General features: G+C 51.5%; 1 protein-coding gene across 2 annotated transcripts in view; it reads right to left on the bottom strand.

Moving 5' to 3' along the window:
• ADGRD1 (adhesion G protein-coupled receptor D1) overlaps positions 1–20,403 on the bottom strand; it is a 99,372-nt gene that overhangs the window by 69,283 nt on the left and 9,686 nt on the right. Inside the window, exons 4-7 of one of the 2 annotated variants that reach the window (XM_019748811.3) lie at positions 18,364–18,459; positions 16,649–16,771; positions 3,946–4,125; positions 1,428–1,682 (exon numbers count right to left, since the gene is read on the bottom strand). In XM_019748811.3, coding sequence (XP_019604370.3) covers positions 1,428–1,682; positions 3,946–4,125; positions 16,649–16,771; positions 18,364–18,459 — 654 coding nt within the window. The remainder of the gene's footprint in view (positions 1–1,427; positions 1,683–3,945; positions 4,126–16,648; positions 16,772–18,363; positions 18,460–20,403) is intronic. The other variant, XM_019748812.3, reaches the window with a different exon arrangement.

Genomic DNA, 20,403 nt, shown 5'->3' with positions numbered 1-20,403 from the left:
TCACTGCACCTGGGAGCACATGGCCCCATTTGGGCAGATACAAGACACAGCCAGCACTGCTGGAGGACTCAACAGAAGGGAGAAGCTCCTTGCTTTCTGCTGAGGTCGCTGGAGGGTGAGGATGTGACCCTGGAGGGAATGGTGGCCATCTTGGCACCACAAGAAAGCAAGGAAGGCAGGGTCCACAGCGGAGCTCCCTGGGGATGTCATTTGGGTTAAACCAGTTCTGAAGCGGCCTCCTCCCTGTCATTTGCATTATATGAGACTAAAAATGCCCTTCTTGGCTTACGTCGTTTTCATGGGGTTTCTGTCACCCAGTGAGTAGGGTCCTAACAAGTGAGGGGCTCCGTGTCTGCCTGGGGACGTGCAGCCCAGGTCTGAACCCCGCTGCTGGGGCTGTCAGTGCAGCAGCCAACCGAGAAACGTGCAGGCCTCCCACTCGGGGACTGCTGTGTTTGGGCAGATTATTTCATGTAAAAGGGACAGTGCGTTCATTTGTAAATGAAGATGAACGTGGGGGACACACAGATACTAACTTTAACAGCAGCCGACATGGATTGGAAACGTGCCTGAACGGGCATCGTGCCATCAGCCTCAAGGTGTGTCTTCACAGCCCCCAGCAGAGAAAGAGCGTGATTTTCACCACTTTTCAGAGCAGAAAGCTGTGGTTTGCAGAGCTCAAGACACAAAGGTCACATGCTCCAGGATTCCATTTACAGGGAGTGTCCAGAATAGGGAAACCCAGAGACACAGAGTAAGCAGTGAATCCTGCAGAGCCGGTGCTCACAGCGCTGGGTTCCCTTCAGGGTGATGAGAACGTTTTGAGACTAGAGGTGACAGATGCACACATGTGAACACAGCCGGTGCCACCAGACGCTACACTGCAGAGTGGGTGGGTTCATGTTACATGGGTTTCACCTCAATGAAAAGAGAAACCAAAACATGACTTCCCAGGTCCCATGGCTCCTGCTGGCTGAGTGAAGACTCCAACCCAGGACCAGCTGCCCCACAGGTGCCTGGTCTGAACAACCACCCTGTGCTGAGCAGGGAGGGGAGGCCCGGCTCCATGAGGGCCTGCCAGCAAGTCTGGCACGTGGGGAATGTTTGTTGATCAAATGCACCAATGGACCCGGAACATCTGCTCCCCAAAGCTTTCTACAATCATCCATCACACAGACCTCAAAAACTCCCTGATATCAGGACAGTGTTAATCTCAGGAAGTAAATTGTTACTTCCTCTACCCAACGGAGCAGGTATTCTATGAAAAGCCACTGTATTTACGAGGTTCTTGAGGACGCATGTCATGCCCACAGGACTTCCTGCTGTATCAGGAGAGTCGGGAGAAGAAAAAGGCTGGCAAGGGGAGGTGGCACAGAGGGGCCCCCAGGAGCAGAGCCGGGCCTGGCCCCGCCCTCCCCCTCACTGACCGATGGCTGCCATGAAGTACATGGTGATCTCGTCCGGGGTCAGGGCCCGCTCCCAGACGACGAACTCATCGAAAGCTCTGTTCTCGTAGCGCTTGGTCTGGTCCTGCTCAGATCCTATCACGAGGTTGACGCTGGGCTCCCCGTAGGCGTGAGACACTTTCCCATTGGGGTCTGAGGTGCTGAGGGTCCCATTCACGTAGACTTTCAGGCCCTCCTTGGATTTCCATGTAAACAGGACGTGCGTCCAGTAGGGACCTGGAAAGGCAGAGATGGCTGTTCTGAGACGCGCGAATGAACTCCCCGTGGGTTTGTTTTCCCACTTTCTCAGCACATCCCTCTTTCTTAAGATGATTGGTCCCTGTCACCTTTGGTGAGTCCTGACATGGGTTGTGATACAGCTCTTCGGAGCACAGGAAGGAAACCATGCCACCCTCACCATTCCAGAAGCAGTTCAAAGAGACGCTTTGCTGTTTTAAATTCGATCCTCAGCTATTTTAAATTAAAATGAAATAATAGCCAATGGTCATAACTTGTTCAGAACATGTTTTAAATCTTGCCTGGGTCATCGCAGTGCAGCTCAGTAAAACTGAGAGCCTGACCCAGCCCACAGGCCAGTGGTACCACCGTGTGCTCTGATGTAGGACGTGTAACATTGAGCAACACGGTGGCACCGTGGCAGGTGGGGCCACTGTCACGGCTCGTTCAGGAACCTCCATTACTGAGCTCGTGTGGTCACTTGTGTCTCTGGCCTGAGAACCATGTCCACCAACCAGAAAGATGCTCATCAGACTTTGCCCCCCAAAGGGCCCCCCTCACTCCGTGCGTCTTGTGTTCAGCTGTCCTCACTGGGATGAGCTGGGTCGCCCTTTCCCAGGACACATATCCTTGAGCCAGGCGCCATGTGGGCTCACCCAGCAGCTACATCAGGGCTGTTTGCTAAGATCCTGCAACTTTCCAATTCTGTCCAAAGTATTACTGCCCTGAGTCTGAAGCAAGAATAATGAATCCCTCCACTGAACAAAGAATGTGCTGCCGGCAGAAATGTCTCCAGTCCTCCCCCATTTTCCTGGGTGGAAAACAGGCGGGGCTCAGCTGGCTTTGCCTTAAAGCGCGTTCAAGAACCTGCTGGGTGCCTGGTACTGTGACAGCCCACGGGGCACGGCGCTGAGACGCTTACGTCAGACACTGATTGCAGGTAGAGCGTGACCGGGGCCGTGAACCAGTACAGTAGTGTGGGGGTCGGGGGGAGAGGTCGCTTCTGGCCGTGGGGGTCAGAGGGGACAACTATGCAAGGTTCTCTCAAACCCTGTGTCTGCTGGATTGTCCTCTTTCACGGGGGTGGAGCCCGGCCTGAGCACACAGCTCTCACAGAGCAGTGCTCTCTGGGCCCTGTCATTCTAGGTGCTCATGTGTCTTAAGTCACTGAACTCGCAGTCACCCTGTGACTCAATGCTGTGATTAGGCTCATATTGTGAATAAGGAAACTGAGGCACAAGTGGGACAGTAAGGTGCTCGGTCCACACAGCTAGCAGGCACAGACAGGGCTCTACCCAGGCCATTTGGGCCCAGAGTGTGCATGTTTTTTCACTGAGACACACAGCCTCCTTTAAATGGGCCAGAAAATGAATGTTCCTTAAATACCTCAAAGATGTCACTTCCTACTGGAGGAAAACTCTCTCGGCCCTCATCCTGCCACCTCCACCTCCAAGCTTCCCTTCTTTGCACACCCCCCCCCCCCCCAGTGCTACCCCAGAACACCTCTGAGTCTGCTGTCCCTCCCTCTTGTCCAGCTTCCACAGCAGACCTTCAGCCTCCAGCTCCCTGCCCACACCCCTGACCTCACACTGGAAGCACCAGGCAGCCTCTCAACACCCACCTGGAAGGGCCACACCTGTGCGTGCCAGCCCTGCCCCCACTGTCCCAGGACGCCCAGCATCCTGCCTCCTGCCCGGGGCCACACCCGCTCCTCGGATCCCTCCTTCCCCGCCCCTTCAGCCTCTCTTTCCCCAAAGCTTTTCTGCATCATATTGTAAACATTGTCAGGTGTGTAGCAGTAGGGGGGGGGGGAACAGGAAGAGGTGGGGGGGAGGAGGAGGAGGAGGAGGAAGACGGGGAAGAGGAGAGACCATCACCAGTGCTGTAAGCTCCTGCATGCAAGATGCACTGACCGTCCCCCAGACTGTGCGGTGATACTGTCACTACCTTCACTACAGGCGCAGAAACCGGCTCAGTGCATTAAGTGGCCTGGTGCAGTCACACCTGACGGACCCGCTCAGGGTCACACGGCTCCAGGTGCCTGGCAGCAGCTCTGAGCCACCTACAGCCATCTCCGCGGAGGACGCCCTCTGGCCCTCCCTCCCCAGAAAGGCTTCCCAGGCAGCCCCCTAATAAGGAAAGGGGCTCCCATACCAGGAGGCACAGGGCTCTGAACAGCTGGGGCCGGTAGCCTCCCATCAACGGGAGGGTCTCGCCTCCTCAGCCCCTCCCTGCAGACCCGCAGCGTTGAGGGCGTCCTTACCTGGTGGGCTGAAGCTGGCCTGCCACCGCATGGAGTTGTCCCGTGTGTACAGCTCCACGGAGCCCTTGCCGCCACTGGAGCACACTTTGAACCCATCGGAAATGACCTGTCCCCCATAAGCAGAGGGTGTCGGTCGGGACGGCTCTCCGTATGTCTTCCAGAAAAAAGAAAATGTGACCCCTGAGGAAAGGAAAGGCGTCGTTGGGTCAATACCAATGACAAGCAGAAGGGACTTCACCTCTCTACTCTTTTTCATTTAAAATAGCAACTTTTTCTCATTCTAGAGACGATGTATATTCAATTCGGAAAACGCAGACAAAAATAATAGGTAGTGTTTATTAAGAGGTCACTAAGTGCCAAGCACTTTTCTAAGAGTTTTAAATGAATTACCTCCTCTTGCACATCACGAAGACCCTGTCATCCCCATTACGCAGGTGAAGAAACTGAGGCCAGTTTGCTCAACGTCACTAAACTGGTGCTTACGGTTAGGGGCAGCCTTGAGCAGTCTGACCCCAGAACGCTAATTTTCAATAACCGACACCATTCTGTTTTTATTCCTGTTAGTCCACAGGCATCGTGGTCCGTGATATTTATTAAAAAGAAAGAACAGCTCACACACCCTGGTTTGTAAACCACATTTTAGAAACTTACTGCATCACAAACTCCCTGCTGGGTCCGTGAATACACGTTTATGTTGTCATTGTTATGTCTGCACAGCATTGCATCCTAAATGGGCACAAACTATTTAAACAACCCTGTGCTGCTGGTAACCCCCTGGGTCTTAAGGTTTCCCTCCGCTTTTTATCTTCCAGACAGGACTGGAAGCCAGAGCTTTCTGCGCTCTCAGACCAGGCGCCTTTGGGGGCTACCCCAGCAGGGAGCGTCCAGGCAAAGGGCCGCCCGTGCTGAAGGGCTTGGCAGCTGTGATGGCTCACTTCCAGCAGAGCCACAGCGTGGGGCACACAGAGGCCTGGCAGGTAAAGCTCCTTTCAAGACACCTGCCTGCCAACCCCTGAGCCCTGAGCCAGCCCCTCCGGGACCAAGGTCGTGCTCCATCCACTGCGACTAAACAGCTGCCGGTGACCCATGTGTCTCCATCTTTGGAAGCACATGGGGCCGGGGGAGTGTGAAGACCCTGGCCCGAGGTTACCTTGCGGCCTGGGGCTGGGCTCCTGGGGAGGGTAGGCAATGGCCAGGCCCTTTGGAGCTCTGAGTGGGTCTATTCTGCTTCTCTGACTCCGGTGACATTTACCCTTTCTTTGCATGTGAGTAAAGTGTGTGTGTGTGTGTGTGTGTGTGTGTGCGCACGCATGTGTGCGTGCTTAGCTAGCAACTTGCCTGCACTCACTGTGTGAAAACTGGAAATAAATCCAGCTGCCTCCCCCCCAGCCCCGGCCCCCTGCCCTTGGGCACAGCGCTTTGGTGATGCTGGGGAGTGGACGGTGCCCAGAGCTGGTCAACACAGGCCCAGGATGGGGTGGACAGAGAGAGGTGGGGGCCATTTGCCCAGGGCCTGATTTACACAAATGGCACCACATTTCGACTTTGGACATTATCTTCTAATGAGATTATGGACAAAGTCTCAGAGAGTCACTGAACTAAAGGAAGCCATTTGTCATTAATTATAAAGTTGGGCCCCGTTACCAACCATTTTGTCATGCTTTATGAATCAACATATTTGTTACAAGTTGTTCAGCGTCTTGTGACAATATAATTGTGACAATTACATTGCATTGTAGTTTCGTGGGTTCAAAGCCCTACTATAATTAATATAAGCCTATACAACATACATAATTTTATAACCCTGGTTTGGAATTTCTCCACTGTTTTTCATTATAAGAGGAACCTCAAAACAAAAAGGAAGGGGCCTGTACTTTGCTTGAGCTTGGAGAGGCTCAGAGCAGAACTCCAGGTCGCAAGGCGAATGTTCTCGGGGCCACTGAGGAAAGCGAGAGGTTCTCAGAAGTACCCGGTAACATGGGTCACCAGAGCAGGATGGGACTTTGGAAGGGCACTCAGAGGGCAGCTGTGCTGTCCCCGGGCCGTGCCATCTCCCGACCTGGCTCCCTGCACAGCTGGCTGGTGGGGACTGCACGGCGGGGTCCCCCGACCACGTCTGTGGGCGTCTCCTGTGCTGAGCTGAGTCCCGAATACACTCTGAGCCTCCTGCCGGGCCTCTCCCCAGAAAAAAAACCAATTTCACAGGGAAATGAACACAGCACATTGTGAAATTTCGGTTATGAAATGAATTCCCAGTAGGATTCGTGGAAGTCAATTTTTTCCAAACACTTTGCTGCGTTTAAAAATTCCTTTCATTCAATCTTGTCTTGGCCAAATGTCTTTCTGTCCAGGAAGAAAAATAAAAATAAAACATTGAACTTAGTGTTAGGAGAGGGGAGAATGAAGGCAAACAACGTGCTGGAGCCAAGCTGTTCATTTTTTGGTAATTCCACCTGCAAAATAATCGCTTCCATCTGGGGAGTAGCTTATATTGAAACGTGAATTTACGTCTTTGGAGTCTGAGCAGATTCACGAGGAGCCTCCCATATCAGCATGTGCAGGGAGTTTGTATCAGGTACTGGGATCATTAATACGAAAAGGAAAAAACCTGAAGGCGAAAGTCACCAGGGCAACTGGTCAACAAATCAACTCAATACATTTTCTCCTTGTGATCCTAATTCTAGGCCTTTCTCAACAAGACAAAAAATTAAAAGAAAAAAACAAAAAGAAAGAATATCCAGATGTCACAAGAAAAGACGGATAGATTTGAGTGCATAAATACGACAAAATTCTGCAAGGCAAAAAATTTACCAGAGCAAAGTCAAAAGACAGATGACAACCCGGGGGAGGAAGCGGGGTATTTGTACTACATTTAACAGACAAGAAATGAATTTCCCAACAATCTAAAGAACACTTTATTTTTAAAAAGTGTGATCAGTGGCATTTAATGGGACCTTGCCGTAAACAAGTTTGACTGTTCTAAGAATGAATCCTCCCAATAGCCCCATGAAGTAGGTGTTAGTATGGTCCTTACTTTACAGGGGAGAAAATGGAAGCACAGAGAGGGAAAGTGACTTGTCCAAGGCCACACAGCTGGTGAGAGTCAGATGTGAGCCACGCAGCCTGGCTCTGGAGCTTGCATTTGTGCTCACTGTGCTCACATTTGTGTAACCTTTCCTAGCTGACAGGGTTTTGGGGGAGGTGGAGGGAGAGGGCTCACTCGCTGAACCAGACAAAAGAGATTCCCAGCAATTCCAGGGGGAAAATGCACCCTGTAGACCTGGGCCAGCGAGGAAGTCTGGCTGCAGGTCTGTCCTCGCTGTGTCTCTGGTGGGAGGGACAGGGGTGGCTGGCAAGGCTGGGGAGGGAATCTTTCCGGGGACAGGAGCAGCTCTCCCCAGGCAACGCGTTTGTGATCGTAAGTGGACCCAAGCGGCAGCGGGCTCGGGGGGCAGGCCCTGCAGGGGTTGTCCTGGCCGGGCAGCCGCCCTCCCTCACCTGGGTGCAGCATTGCTATGTCCCTTGGGACGGCTATGCTTCCCACTCCCATTTCCTCCTGTGTGGGTGGGACCGACCACACCCCCGGGGCTAACTCGGGCAGGCCCAGGGCTGGTCGCCTGGTGCTTCTGGCAGACACTGTTTCCCACCTGCAAAGCCTGAGGACAGAGCCAGAGTGATGGAGAGATACAGGTTTCTGACGGCATTTTGGGCACCTGCACCCAGCTTGTGTCCGCGGTATTTTTCAAAGGCAAACACACTGTCTCCCATCCTATCTGCTCTCGTGCCACAACTGTGCCACTTTCCAGCCAGACTCAGAGCCAGTGTCTCCACCTGCCTCTGCCTGACTTGACCAGGAGGTGCCAGCAGAAGCGACACAGGCCAAGTTCCGTGCAACAGCCTCTGCTCTCTGCCTCTCGGGCCTCCAACCACACGGAAGTGCAGGCTCCGGGGCTGGAGAGAGAAACCGCGCAGATGAGCTTGGCGGTGCAGGGGAGGGAGCGAGGAGATCCACGTCGGGCACCAAGTCGGCCCAGCCTGGCCGCCTGACAGCAGCTGTGTGACAGGCCTGCTGCCCCACAGAACCGCGGAGGACACCCAACTGTGACGTACTGAGTTTGGGGGTGCTTGCGGCACAGCAATACATAACCGGAAAACAACCTGCATAAAGCCGTTCAGCTCCCTGAGCCAATCACCCCCTGTGGCTTCAGCCTAGTCAGGTTGAGCCGCTGATACCTGCCCAGATCATGCCTGGCAGCCGCCAGAGGACATGTGCCCTTCCTGACCCCCCGTCCCCCCCAGGCCACCACAGGGCGGGGCACGTGGCTCCCTCCTTCCTTCCTGACACCTGCTTTGCTAGGAGGGCTCAGGGGAGAACATTGGAGAGGAAACTGCAGGGGGAGGAGGGAGATCAAGGAGACCTCCACCCTCTCCTACTCACAAATGTCCATGGTTCTGCCGGGGCAGCCCCAGGCCTGTGTGAGACGTACGTCTACCTACAACATGGTGACATCAGAGGACAGGAGCTGATCCATGCCTTGTGGACTCTGACAGCTGCCTGAAAGCAAGTTTCCAGGAGAATTCCTTAGCACCAGAAGAACAGGCTCAGGAATGTTCTGGAATGGGAAACTCAGGGCCTCAAGAACCAATGCCATCAATTTCACTTCTGGGATAAGGTCTGGCCTCGCATCCCACCGTCTGTCAGCTCGGGCCGCTATGACCGAGTACACAGACTGGGGGCTCACACAGCAGACACTGGCTCTCGCGGGTCTGGCAGCTGGACGCCTGTGCCAGGGTGCCGGCCTGGGCGGGTTCCTGGGGAGGCGTCTTCCTGGCTCTGTCCTCACACGACCTTCCTTGTGACCCTGATCTCGTCCACTCCTGATTCAGCGTGAATCCCACAGTGAGGGCCTCACCTCAGCCTCCCCACCTGCCAAAGCCCCTCCTCCAGATACTGTCACACTGGGGGTGAGGTTTCAACATATGAATCTGGGGGGGACACCAACAGTCAGACCATACAACTCTCATGCACTCATTCATTCACTCATTTATTCAACAAATATTTATTTAGTGGCTAATACGTGGGGGTCTGGAGACAGAAAGGGGAACAGACCCACAAGGTCCCTGGGCTGCAGGCCAGGGCTTGAGACAGACACTAAAGTCACACAGGGCTCCCTGCAGTGACGACTGTGACGAGCAGTAAGAAGCAGACACACAGGCCGTAGGCACGTAACAGGACGCTCTCTAACCTGACGGCGGACGAAGGCTTCCTGAGCAACTCACGCTGGGGCCGAGACCTGAGTGAGGGGCCGATGTCACTCAGACAAGGGGACTGTCACTGTTGAAGGAACCAAGCTGATGTGGTTTCATGCAGAGTGTGGTGAGGAAGGGGAAGGAGAAGCAGAGAACTAGGTGATTGAGGAAATGTGGGCAGGAGGGAGCCAGCCTGCTGACTGCACTTCAGCTCACAGGCACCTCTGAGCTTGTGCATCTGTGAGTGTCCTGTGGCCGCTGGAACACATCGCCACACACACATGCACACACATGTACACACACGTGTACACACATGCACACACGTTCTCGCACACTCTGCACTGAGAGGTCTCACTGGACTAGAGTCAGGAGCCGGCCTGCAGGGCAAGAGTTTGTTCCTTCCCTCTTCCAGCCTCCAGAGGCACCTGCTTTCTTGGCCCATGGCCTCTCTCTGTGTTCAGAGCCGCCTCCCGATCTGACTCTGCTCCCCCTTAGAAGGAGCCCTGGGATGACGCCATGTGGGCCCACCTCAGGTTCCTAAACTTTCTCACATCTGCAAGATGGGTCGAGGGGACACGGGAACATTTTGTATTATTTTTACAACTGCATGTCATTGACAGTTATCTCAGAATAAGGTCCTAGAAGAACAGAAGAGACTGCTCGGTCGCAAAGGCCTTTACTCTGATGGGGCTGGTTCCGCCTGCAGCTTCTCAGTGCCTCGCAGGCAGGGAAGTGGGTTGAGAGGCTTTCGGCATCGCGGCCTTGGCTTCCTGGGTTATAACATGAATACAGACATCAAGGGAATCTCCAACCCCAGCACCCTGAGCCGGTTTCCCACGCAGTGTGGCCTGTGCAGGAGAGGAGAAGCTGGCACGCCGGGCTCTCCACTGTGAAGCAGCCACTTGGCAAGCATGTCCACGGGAGCACAGGCTGGGAGCAGGGGGACGTGGGGACCTGGCCCCTGACTAACCTGAGAAAAGCGATGGCTGCCTTACGTACGTCCCAACTCTGAGTTTGTCGGACACAAAAAGGCAGTTTCTACCCCCACATTTTAGCCCAGCGCTGCTTGTATGACAGGCTCCACCCACATATTTGTAAGAGTTGGTCATTCCACACCCCAGGACCTTGGGCACTTTGTCCAGGAGAGTTTCAGCATACAGACACGTCTTCATATGACACGACTCACAGTGTCAGCTCGTTCCCTTCCCGCTGTCTGTCAGTTCTTCTGACCGTGACAAGGACAGAGTCCGAGTGTATGTGAGTAACGCTAGCCTACCCCCATTTTAACACGGAAATACCACATCTCAATGCAGAGCCTTCAGTGGACAGTGATACCCGAGCAGAATTCAATAACACAGGTATCTTTTCCTTTCGGGATCTCTACTGGCTTTCAATTTATGGCAATGATATAGTTTCCTTTTCAATTAACTGGGTAAAATTTAAAGAAAAATACGAAGTGTTATAAGAAGTCAGGTGGTCTGGGTCTATGGCAAAAAATTGTAAAAGTGGTTTAAAAGTGAGTTAAACTTAAGAATCTTGTGCTAAAAACTTGTGCTAAAAACATTCTACCATTGTTGGACTTTTAGATCACGCATCCTTAACCTACACGCACTAAATAACCCACCCTCGGACTTACTCATTCTTTGGCATAACACCATCCTGCCTCGCTACCTCAGTGGTCGGTTGGGTAAGTTGAGGTCAGGGTCTGACATGTCCCTTTTCTGTCCACGTTGGGACTGTGAGGCTATGTCTGGCTGTACACACGCCTTGGGGACAGTTTTCGAGTCATCCATGATCAGCCATTCTCAACACCGAGGAGACCCAGCTGCCGAAAAACACAAGGAGGATGGTTCCTAAGACTTGCCACTCATCCTACAAAACACAGAACGACCGCGGAGCACACAGTCAGGCAACACGGGGCCGGCTGTGACACACAGTCAGGCAACACGGGGCCGGCTGTGACACACAGTCAGGAGACACGGGGCCGGCTGCGGCGCACAGTCAGGCGACATGGGGCCGGCTGCGGCACACAGTCAGGCGACACGGGGCCAGCTGTGACTACGAGAGACCTGACTGTTGCAAGGGAAAAATCAGAGCATCGAGTCCACGGTCCCAAGTGAGTTCTTCCCTAACGAGACCTGATTTTGACTTGACAAAGGGAAGTCATGGGGACGTCAACTTCCATACCTCACCGGTAGGTTGTTTTTCCAGCTCCATGATGAGAAGACGAGGAAGAGCCAAGTAAGGAGGGAGAAATGATGCAGCAAAGGGCAACATTTGGAGAGAAAAGAGCTGGAGTTCACAGTGACAGAGGATCGGGGACAGACAGGCAGCGGGAGACGTGATGACTTCCGTGTCCAGCCACCCTGCGTTTGAAGTGGCCGGAGCAGAACACGCGTAGGTGAGATGCACTGAGAGGCAGCAGACACGGATTGGCAGTGCTTCGGACTCTCGTGTAGACGAGGGACCGTGAACTCAGAAGCCCATCTAGTGTGTGAGACGCTTGCGTTGTTTCACGGAGGCAGCCTGGGCTGCATTCTCCCAACATGCGCCGCCCTTTGTGGGCCACACACTCATTCCCCCCCCCAAAGGCTCTCTCTGGCCCCTCCATGAAACACCTGGTGCTGTGGGACTCTCCGTCAGTGTCCCCGTTTCTGTCCTCGTGCCTCCTTTCAGAGAGCAACAGTGTGGTGAGTGGCACTGCCCTCAGTCTCGGCCGGGAAGCCATCGTGAGTGCTGGTGGCTGAGGAAACCAGAGGCTGCGGACCTATGCAGAGGGGACAGCCACCGACTCCAACCAGCGGCTGCCCGGTGGGCACGAAGACAGCGGATTTTCTGATTTTTAAAGAGAAGTCCGAAGGACAGGTGTTTAAGTGAACTGTTCTCTTTTGTGGGAGTTGGGCATTAATCTTTGAAAAGGACATTTAGAGCACTGCAAGAGGACCTGTTTCTGAGTGAGGATATTTAGACCCAGTCATCCTGCGGGAAACGATCCGGAGAGCTAACTGAAAACTGAAACCGGGGAGGACCAACATAAGGTGTGGGACCGAGTCGGCCTTGGCTGGTTCTGAGACATGGCCCATGAGGGTGACTGGGGGTCTGACTAAAATACAGGTGCCCAGGCCTCATCCACAGACTTTGCTCCACTGAGTCCTGGGTTGGAGCCTAAGACCTTCCATTTTTTACGCTCTCCATCACTGACTGCTGCCGTGCTCTGTAAACACTTTGGGACACACTGCTGTAAATCACTGCGTAGCTCTGGGCATGTCTGAGCTCCCTTGGCCTCAGCTTCCCCATCTGTCCAGGGAGGGCACTGAATGACTACTTCTCCCTGAGGCCATGTGCTCCACCAGGCTTTCCAGCGTCCACGTACCCCACAGGTCATCTGAGGAAGGCAGCCATTGGATCCAGACCCTGCCTGCATCCACCAGAGTTTCTATCCAGAAACTCTATCCTGCAAATATTTTAGCATTTTGTTGACAGATGTTTAAATTTAGTAACCTGATGCTAAGGGAAGAGTCGCTCGTATCAAAGCTGAGAAGAAGGGAGCATGAGCGTTGAGATTCTCCAGCTGCTGCTGCAGAGCCTTGGCAGCCTTCTGGGTGTTTATAAGTAGAGGAAGCACTAATGCACACGAGGAAAAGACGACGGCGTTTACAGGGCAGGGATGGGAGTGCTGAGGGCAAAACAGGAAGATGCTGTTTCCGGAGGAGCCAGCGGCTTGGAGCTGAGTCAGCAGCAGTGGGTGGAAGTGACTCAGGATGGAGTTTAGTCCAGTATCAGAAACGACCTTCTAAAGTCAGGGGTGCAAAGATGGAAGGGAGAGCGGCCACGCATGGGCACTTTCCAAATGACAGCTCGTCAAACAGCATTCCAAGAGATTTAAGCCTTGGAAAGACAGAGGAGACGTAGCTGTTCAAGAAATATGAGTGAAGCATCGACGATGTTGATTTTCATCCCTGAAAATCCAGCGATGGCCAAGACAAACGCAGTCCTGCCCTCTGAGGCAGAGGCCAAGGGGTACAGGCCGTCAGCGGCCGTCAGACTATGCAGCTGGAGAGATGGAACATGCAGGGGTTGAGAGCACCAACAGAGAAACCCACCTGCTCTGGAACTCCACCTGCCAAAGGAGCACTGAGCTGAGCCCTCAGGGTCTGCAGGTAAGCGAAACGAGGTTCTAGAACATTGCAGAAAGGGTCCTTCCTACTCTGTGTGCTCGCTGGTCCTAGGGGTTGCAGGACAGACCCCTTGGGATTTGAGAAATATGGACTCTGTTCCCTCAGCCTAACCCTCAAGAATGGCCAAGCATCAAATGGCCTTTTTCTCTCCCTACGTTTGCAGCAGGGCCCATGAAAAGCTCCCAGAAGGCTCCATCTGCCAAACAGCAAGACCCACGATGGCTCACAGAGACAAAGGGAGGTGGAAAAGCAGGTGGTCATGAGCCCTAGGAAAAGCCAGCGCCGGTGGAAGAACCCAGCATGGGCGGCCTGGCAGTGAGCACAGCTTCCATTGTCTGTCTGAGAACTCAAATGGGGCAGCGACATCGCTCCCTCAAAAGGATGTTTTACTCCCGTTTGAAAAGGTCAGACTTCAAGTCTGTCTCCTAAAACATTCTTAAAAAACAAAAACAAAATCAGCCCAAGAATATGGATGGAGACCACAAGATAATTTAGAAATAAGAAGTATGGAAACAGTTGACCCTTTGGACTAGGAGTGGGGAGTGTTTCTCTCTTATTTAAATGTTCATTTCTGTTATAAAAATAATGTACAGTAAGTTGGTGCCCACCATGGCCACCAAACAAAACAAACAAACAAACAAAAAAGTGGCGGGAAAACAGAGCCGTGTACCTGAGAAGGTGATCTGGTGTCTGAATATGACCCGTACTATTATGAGACGTCACGTCACCGTTTTTGAAGCTTCCTACCTACGGAAGCCTCAGCCTAACCGATGCCCACGAAAGCACATTTCTGATGAGCTATTTGTGTTGAAATGAACACAAAACCACTCATTTTTAAGTTGCCCTTCGCCCCGTCTGAGATCATCGCATAGTCACCTCTCGTGCAATCGAGGGACCTTCACCTGGAAACGCCAGGCGACCTTCCCTGCTCAGTCTCGCTCTTCTTGAATCCAGAAATACAAGCTCATTTGGGCCCCCAGAAAACCCCTGGAGCAAAGGGTACAGGGAACAGACCTGGGTGAGACCTGCATGTGGGGGTCCTTGTGACGTTAGAAGGCCCAGAGGCCCTGAGGCCAAGATCTAGACCAGGAGGACAGACTGAGAAATGTCCAGCCTTCCTCTACAAGTGCGTTGAGCCTCAGGCCAGCCTGGGCTCAGGGAGCCAAGGCTGATTTAAGGTTTCCTGGCTTCGTTTTATGTCTGGCCAAACTTTAAAGAATGTGCCCAAATGAAAAATGTCTTCCAAAGCTCCAGTTAACACAGCACAGAAGTCATTAACTAAGTGGGACGTGGAGGCAAAGTTCACAGCCCTGTCCAGGGCCCGAGCCCGTGTCCTCTCTTCTTTTTTAGGATGAAATGAGTGAACCCACGTTCTAGGATCAGAAGACTGGTAGGCAGGTATAAACGACTGTGGGTCATCATTAGGGTGAGGCCAACCGTGTTAGCCCCTGTCAGGGGGAAACTGGGGTGTCATTCGGACGAACGTCCTCATAAAACTGGGCCAACGTGCCAGGCAGATGTCAGCTTGTAGTCTTCACAGCAACGCATGAGTCAGGCACTACAAGCAACCCATTTGACAGATGAGGAGCTTGGGCTCAGAGGTTAAGAGGTGGCCGAACGTCACCGCAAAGAATTGGAACCGGAATTGGGACCCGGGAGCCCGGCCTGGGAGCCCAAGCTCTTCACACGCTGTGTTCAACATGCACGAGGATGAAAAGGGTGCAGCCTGAAGGGGCTGCGACCCTGACACAGAGCGGGTCCATTAGAAAGGGGCCGTCACTGCTCAGTGCCATCGGAGTCGGAGGAGGGGGAAGAGCTCAGGAGAAACCATATTTTTACGTGAACTTTTCCTATTGTTCAATGTTGGCAGCTAATTAATAAATCTTAACTCCAGGCCCGTGAAGCCAAACATAACCCGGAGCCAGAATCAGCTCCGAGGCCTGAGAACTGCGGCCTCGGAGTTCAGGTAAAACTTCCCAGGAGCTCTGATCCCCAATCGCCATGTTCTCCCCTCCAGTCCCCCCTCGAGGGCTGCTATTCCTGGAAGGTCCCTACACTGGGATTCTTGGGACCTGCACCAATTGCATTCCAGGAAACAAATTCTATCAGCAGTGGGGGCTGTCCAGACACCTTCCCTCCCAGGAGAGAAGCTGATCCGGGAGACCTGACACAAACTAGCAGACACTTTGCAGCCCCCCGGTGGGGACAGACACAGCTGTCCTCCCAGAGTCACTGCAGCCGAGCCCGGGGATGTTTGTAGCTTAGAGGAAAGAAACAGCCTCGTGTGTGTACAGAGCTGTCTGAGGTCACGAGCAGCTCACACGACAGCTCTGTAAACCTAGCTGTGGTTTTGGACCTCAGAACCATTTCTCAAACTCTGGGTTCTGCAAAGTCCAAAGTGTATCCTCCTGCGTGCTTTTGCCTTATTAAGCTGTTGTTTATTTTTGTTGGAATGCCATCCCTTTGTCCCCGGCGTGTGTACATGAATTCATCAGAACGCTGTGTCGATAAGGCCATTGGGTGCCCAAGGAGCCTGAGAGCTTTCAGACAAGACTGCATTAAACTCTTTTTTTCCCCTAGAAATAAAAATTTTCCTTTTGCTGAGGATAATGGAACTTGAAAGCTGGAAGCTGATGTGGATGGCAAGGGACAATTGCCCAGAAAGCTTTGAAATGTGGCCCAGACGTCCATTGTCTGAAGCTCAGATAGTCAAGAGCAAGTTATTGTGCACAGGAAAGTAACAGAGAATTGATTCCTCATTTCTCTTTTGCATACATGTGTTTTGCCTGTGGCATTATTTTAAGCCCAGGCCTGCAACCACGAGCTCTCTCCACTGCCCCCAGTCTCCGTGGATGCAACACAAATGTGTGTCTTGCAAGGCATACCCTGGCCAGACCCACTGTCACCATCCTGGGGCCAGAGAGACTGTGAGCCATGCGACCGGTTCACTTCCCACAAACGCCGTGGGCCTCTCCAAATCCCCGTGTGACTTCACTGTGTCTGCTTTTTATGGAAGGTTTTTTTTCCCCCCCTTTACGAGATTAAATACTTTGATCTCACATTTCTGTAAGATGATGTTTCAGTCTCCAGGACGGGTCTCTTGTGAGAATCCTGGGTGCCTGCATCCCATTGTCCCTGCCCTCCAACCCATATGTGATGATTTTCCCGAATTTGGCAACTGAGCAGAAGGCCACAGTCACGTCTGCCACTGCCCAGGGGAGCACACGCTACCCGACAATGAGACCCAGAAAAACTGCCGAATGGCTGCTACTCACCCTCGGGACCGCACTGGGCCGGGTTACTGATGCAGGAGGTCTTGTACCTTCCGTGGTACAGGAGCGTGACGCCTTTCTCCTCCTTGAGGTAAATGCCTTTGTTGACCTTTCCTTCGACAATATCTAAGTGAGAAGAATGCCCGTGTCGTGTGTTAATGACCTTATGTGATTGGACGTCTACAGACATGCAAGACGCACAACATATGACAAAAGCACCGCACTGTTTATAGCTGGACTCACACAGCTCTGATATTGATGCTCACCTCATTTCATGTTTAGTTATTAGCAATCGAGTATTAAATAAATTTATGTCCCTTAATACCTGTGCTCTATCCTAATATTATATTAATGCGGAGCCCGTACCACACTAAAATGATGTTACAATTATTGTATTCGCCAACAGTTGCGCCACCAGGAGCGACATAATTATAATCTTTACATAACACAGAAAGTCCTAAACTTGAATTCCATTTGCAGGCTCACTGAGTCCTTCCCACTCCCACCTTCACGCTAAACTTCCCAAGCGAAACTCTTAGATACAAGTTTGAACCTAAAACTACACCTGCGCTCTCTCTCTCTCTTTTTAAGTTCTCATTGAAAGCCCTTAGCCCTGCGCACGGGAACCCACGACGTTAAAGGAATCCATTTTCAGACTCTCAGAGGAAAACCGTGAGTCACAGTTTGAATTGTCCTAGAAGAGCCACCTGCAAGACCCAGGGGCCATGAATCCTAGCAGGGCACACTGCTCTGTCATCACTTTGTTTTGTCCCTTTGCCATAGTGAACGTATCTGATGTTGTGAGTGTGTTGTAAATGGTTTACAGAATCGATAAGCGAGGACTGTGAAAACAAGGGCGGTTGGGCATTTATGGTTACCAGGGTCAAAGTCGCTCAGATACCCCCTCTGCCATGTGGGCTCCTGCCTGACCGGACAGCTAGCAGCTGCATCGCTGAATTCGGCTTTGTAAACCCCTGAAACAGGCCGTTTGACTGGCAAAATTAATTCTGGAAGCCAGACGCCTCACAGCTGAAAGAGCAATTCGTTGTATTTGTTGAAAACAGATCAAAGGGAGACACTGCGGTGATCTGGGCCGACTTTCGACGCTGGTCAGACGGAGCCACCACAGCTCTCTCCCTTTTGCTTCGAGTGGTGCAGGAAAAACACGAAGCATATTGGCTCTGGAGGTTATTAAATAAGATAATAATTCAACCATGACTCTTGTGGGTGTGTGTTTTATGAAACAGCTTCTAATGATTAAAAAAAAATTCTAGCTCCAGAAGAAATGCTGATGTTAATGTTTGCAAGAGATCAAATTTTTTATGAGGTATTTTAAAATCAACTTTAACTTTCCATTAAGAGGGCATGTTTTTCCTCCCCCAAAGAATATAATCCATTTAAAAATTCCAAACAATTTCTATTTTTAGAAAACCTCTCACCATATGTCTGGTTTGTTCTGAAAACAAGCAGCTGGTTGGGAAGAGCCTGGTCATTTGAAAGCTTATCAAAACCTTCTACTGCATCGACCTGTGACACTTCCCCTCAACCTAAGTGGAAGTGGTTATTCTCAGTACTCTGGGTCTCTGCTCTTTCTGTGGGTATTTGCGTGTTTGCTGGCCAGACAGAGTGAACTCATACAGAACCAAATCGATGGGCCTTCACGCTCAGTGTAGGCCCACACCGGACAGGAGGCAGGACAGACGTGGACGCGTGCTCACCTACGGTCGCAGAGAGATTTGAGTAGGCAGAGTCATTGGTGGACACAAAGGTAGCATTACGGAAGGGGAGCACAGTGAGATTGTGGGTTCGTGATGCTGGGAGAAACAACAAAAAAAGCACAACAAATGAGTGACACACAGAAAAATGCAGCCAACATATCTCTCAACGGAACGCGAACGTGTTGGGAAGCGTTCCTCCATCTCCCCGTTTCTCTGCTGGCCACACCTTCCTCCCACCTCTTACCTACTCAGCCAACACTACGCTGACCCCAGGGGCCCCGCCGGGTCCCACGCTAGAGCATAACGGCCGCTGAAGCTGGCCACAGCCTTTGGTTCCCATTTGCTAGCTCCAATCCCCACCCGGACATTTAGTTGAGAGATATGAAATTGAACTTGGCTGTACGAGAGCCTTAACAAATGGATTAAAGGTGGTGATGTCACAGGAACTGATGGAACAGAAACACAGCATGAAAACAGCTACATGATGTGATGACAACTGGACAAAACGACAGAGAATCCAGCAACAAATGACAAAGCACGTCCACGAAATGCTTTCCAAAGCCATTCAACTGCCCCCGGCAGCAACATGGGCTCACAGATTCTGTTCTTTTTCCTTCAGAAGTCTGTAATCAAATTGAAATATACCAGGACAGCACTCTACCTTAAAGAATGGATGCAATAGAAAACGGCTGTAAAACCTCCATAATGAGAGTGTTTTGGGGCAAACGTCAATATATTTAGACTTTCACGGAAAATGAATGCATTTGGTGAACACAATTTAACCACGGTGTAATTGTGTCTGAGTAATTACATCACCTTATACAAAGAATTTTTCATAGGTAAAGGTTTTCCAGACACCAATAGTTACTGATTTAATCACAACAGTGACTGGGGAGCAGGGTGGGGAGAGAAATACACGGATCATTATTTGAGCTCTTGTGTGAAATAACTCCGACAATTTTAGTTTCTGTGTCCTAAACAATGAACTGTTTTGACAATACATTTCCACTTGGTGGAACAATCTCCTTTCAAAGGCTTTAAAATAAAGGCCCTGAGAAAAGAAAACTAGATTATAACAAGGGGAAACCGTTTCTGTTAACCCGAGCTAGTCATGTAATAAACTCTCCAGGGGACAAAGTACAGGTCTGCTCTGGGAGAAGATACTGAGCCACAGGATGGTTTTCCCGCCGTGGCCGCCACTGCTGCCTCCGCCCTAGGAAAACCAGGAGCACGGACCATTTTAGAACTTTAGGTGGCAATTTATGGCAGCACATGAAGTCGCAGGTATAAGGAAAATGCCAACACGCTGGTTTGGAAAGCATAGTAATCAGCAACCTGCGGGATTTAAAAAATAAAAAAAAATCCACTCCCATGTAGACACAATTGGCGTACACATGGCAGGATGCTTGCAAGTAAAGCCTTGCTGTACACATCTACCATTTGACATAACTAAGAACAATAAAGGAAACAAAAATAAAACTGTGAAAGCATCGCAAATCACTCAAAACAGACACTTTTTAAAAAGTTCTTATTGGAATGGAGAAAAGTGCTCAGGGACAGATGGCGTTTCCCCTCCCAGCAAACGTCTGAGTCGGATTAGGTACAGACTTTACTGCCCATGGGATTGGGGACCCCTGGAAGTGTCTTAGGTGTTGATCTTTCCAAAGGGGGTCGCCATGATGTGGGGAGAAGCAGGGCAGGAAGTGGGGGTGGCTTTGCTGAGTGAGACCCTGACCCACGGACATGCGAGTTGGTCTTCATTGGCACAACCTTCGGCATTGGGTTCAGATGGGCCCGTGTTTGGGTAGGAGGTTATGCCAGTTTCTCTCCAGAAAACATACATTGGGACCCGTACATAGGTTGACCTGACACCTGCAGCTTAAAGCTTAAGAGAGCAGCTTCTGTTTTAAGGTTTTTGGGAAAACATACCTTTTAACAATGTTTTGAATCATAAGGTCTGTCCTTCAATCATCCAAACATATAAAAGTCTGAAACCCTTTATGTAGAAGTTCTAGTAAGACACCTTGGACTGGCAATGAT

Source organism: Rhinolophus sinicus, chromosome 9 (assembly GCF_057876585.1).
Source record: "Rhinolophus sinicus isolate RSI-liver-muscle chromosome 9, RSI-T2T, whole genome shotgun sequence".
NCBI classification, from domain to species: Eukaryota; Metazoa; Chordata; class Mammalia; order Chiroptera; family Rhinolophidae; genus Rhinolophus; species Rhinolophus sinicus.
The sequence above is the reverse complement of the archived record's forward strand: the minus strand, read 5'-3'. Positions and strand labels throughout refer to the sequence as shown.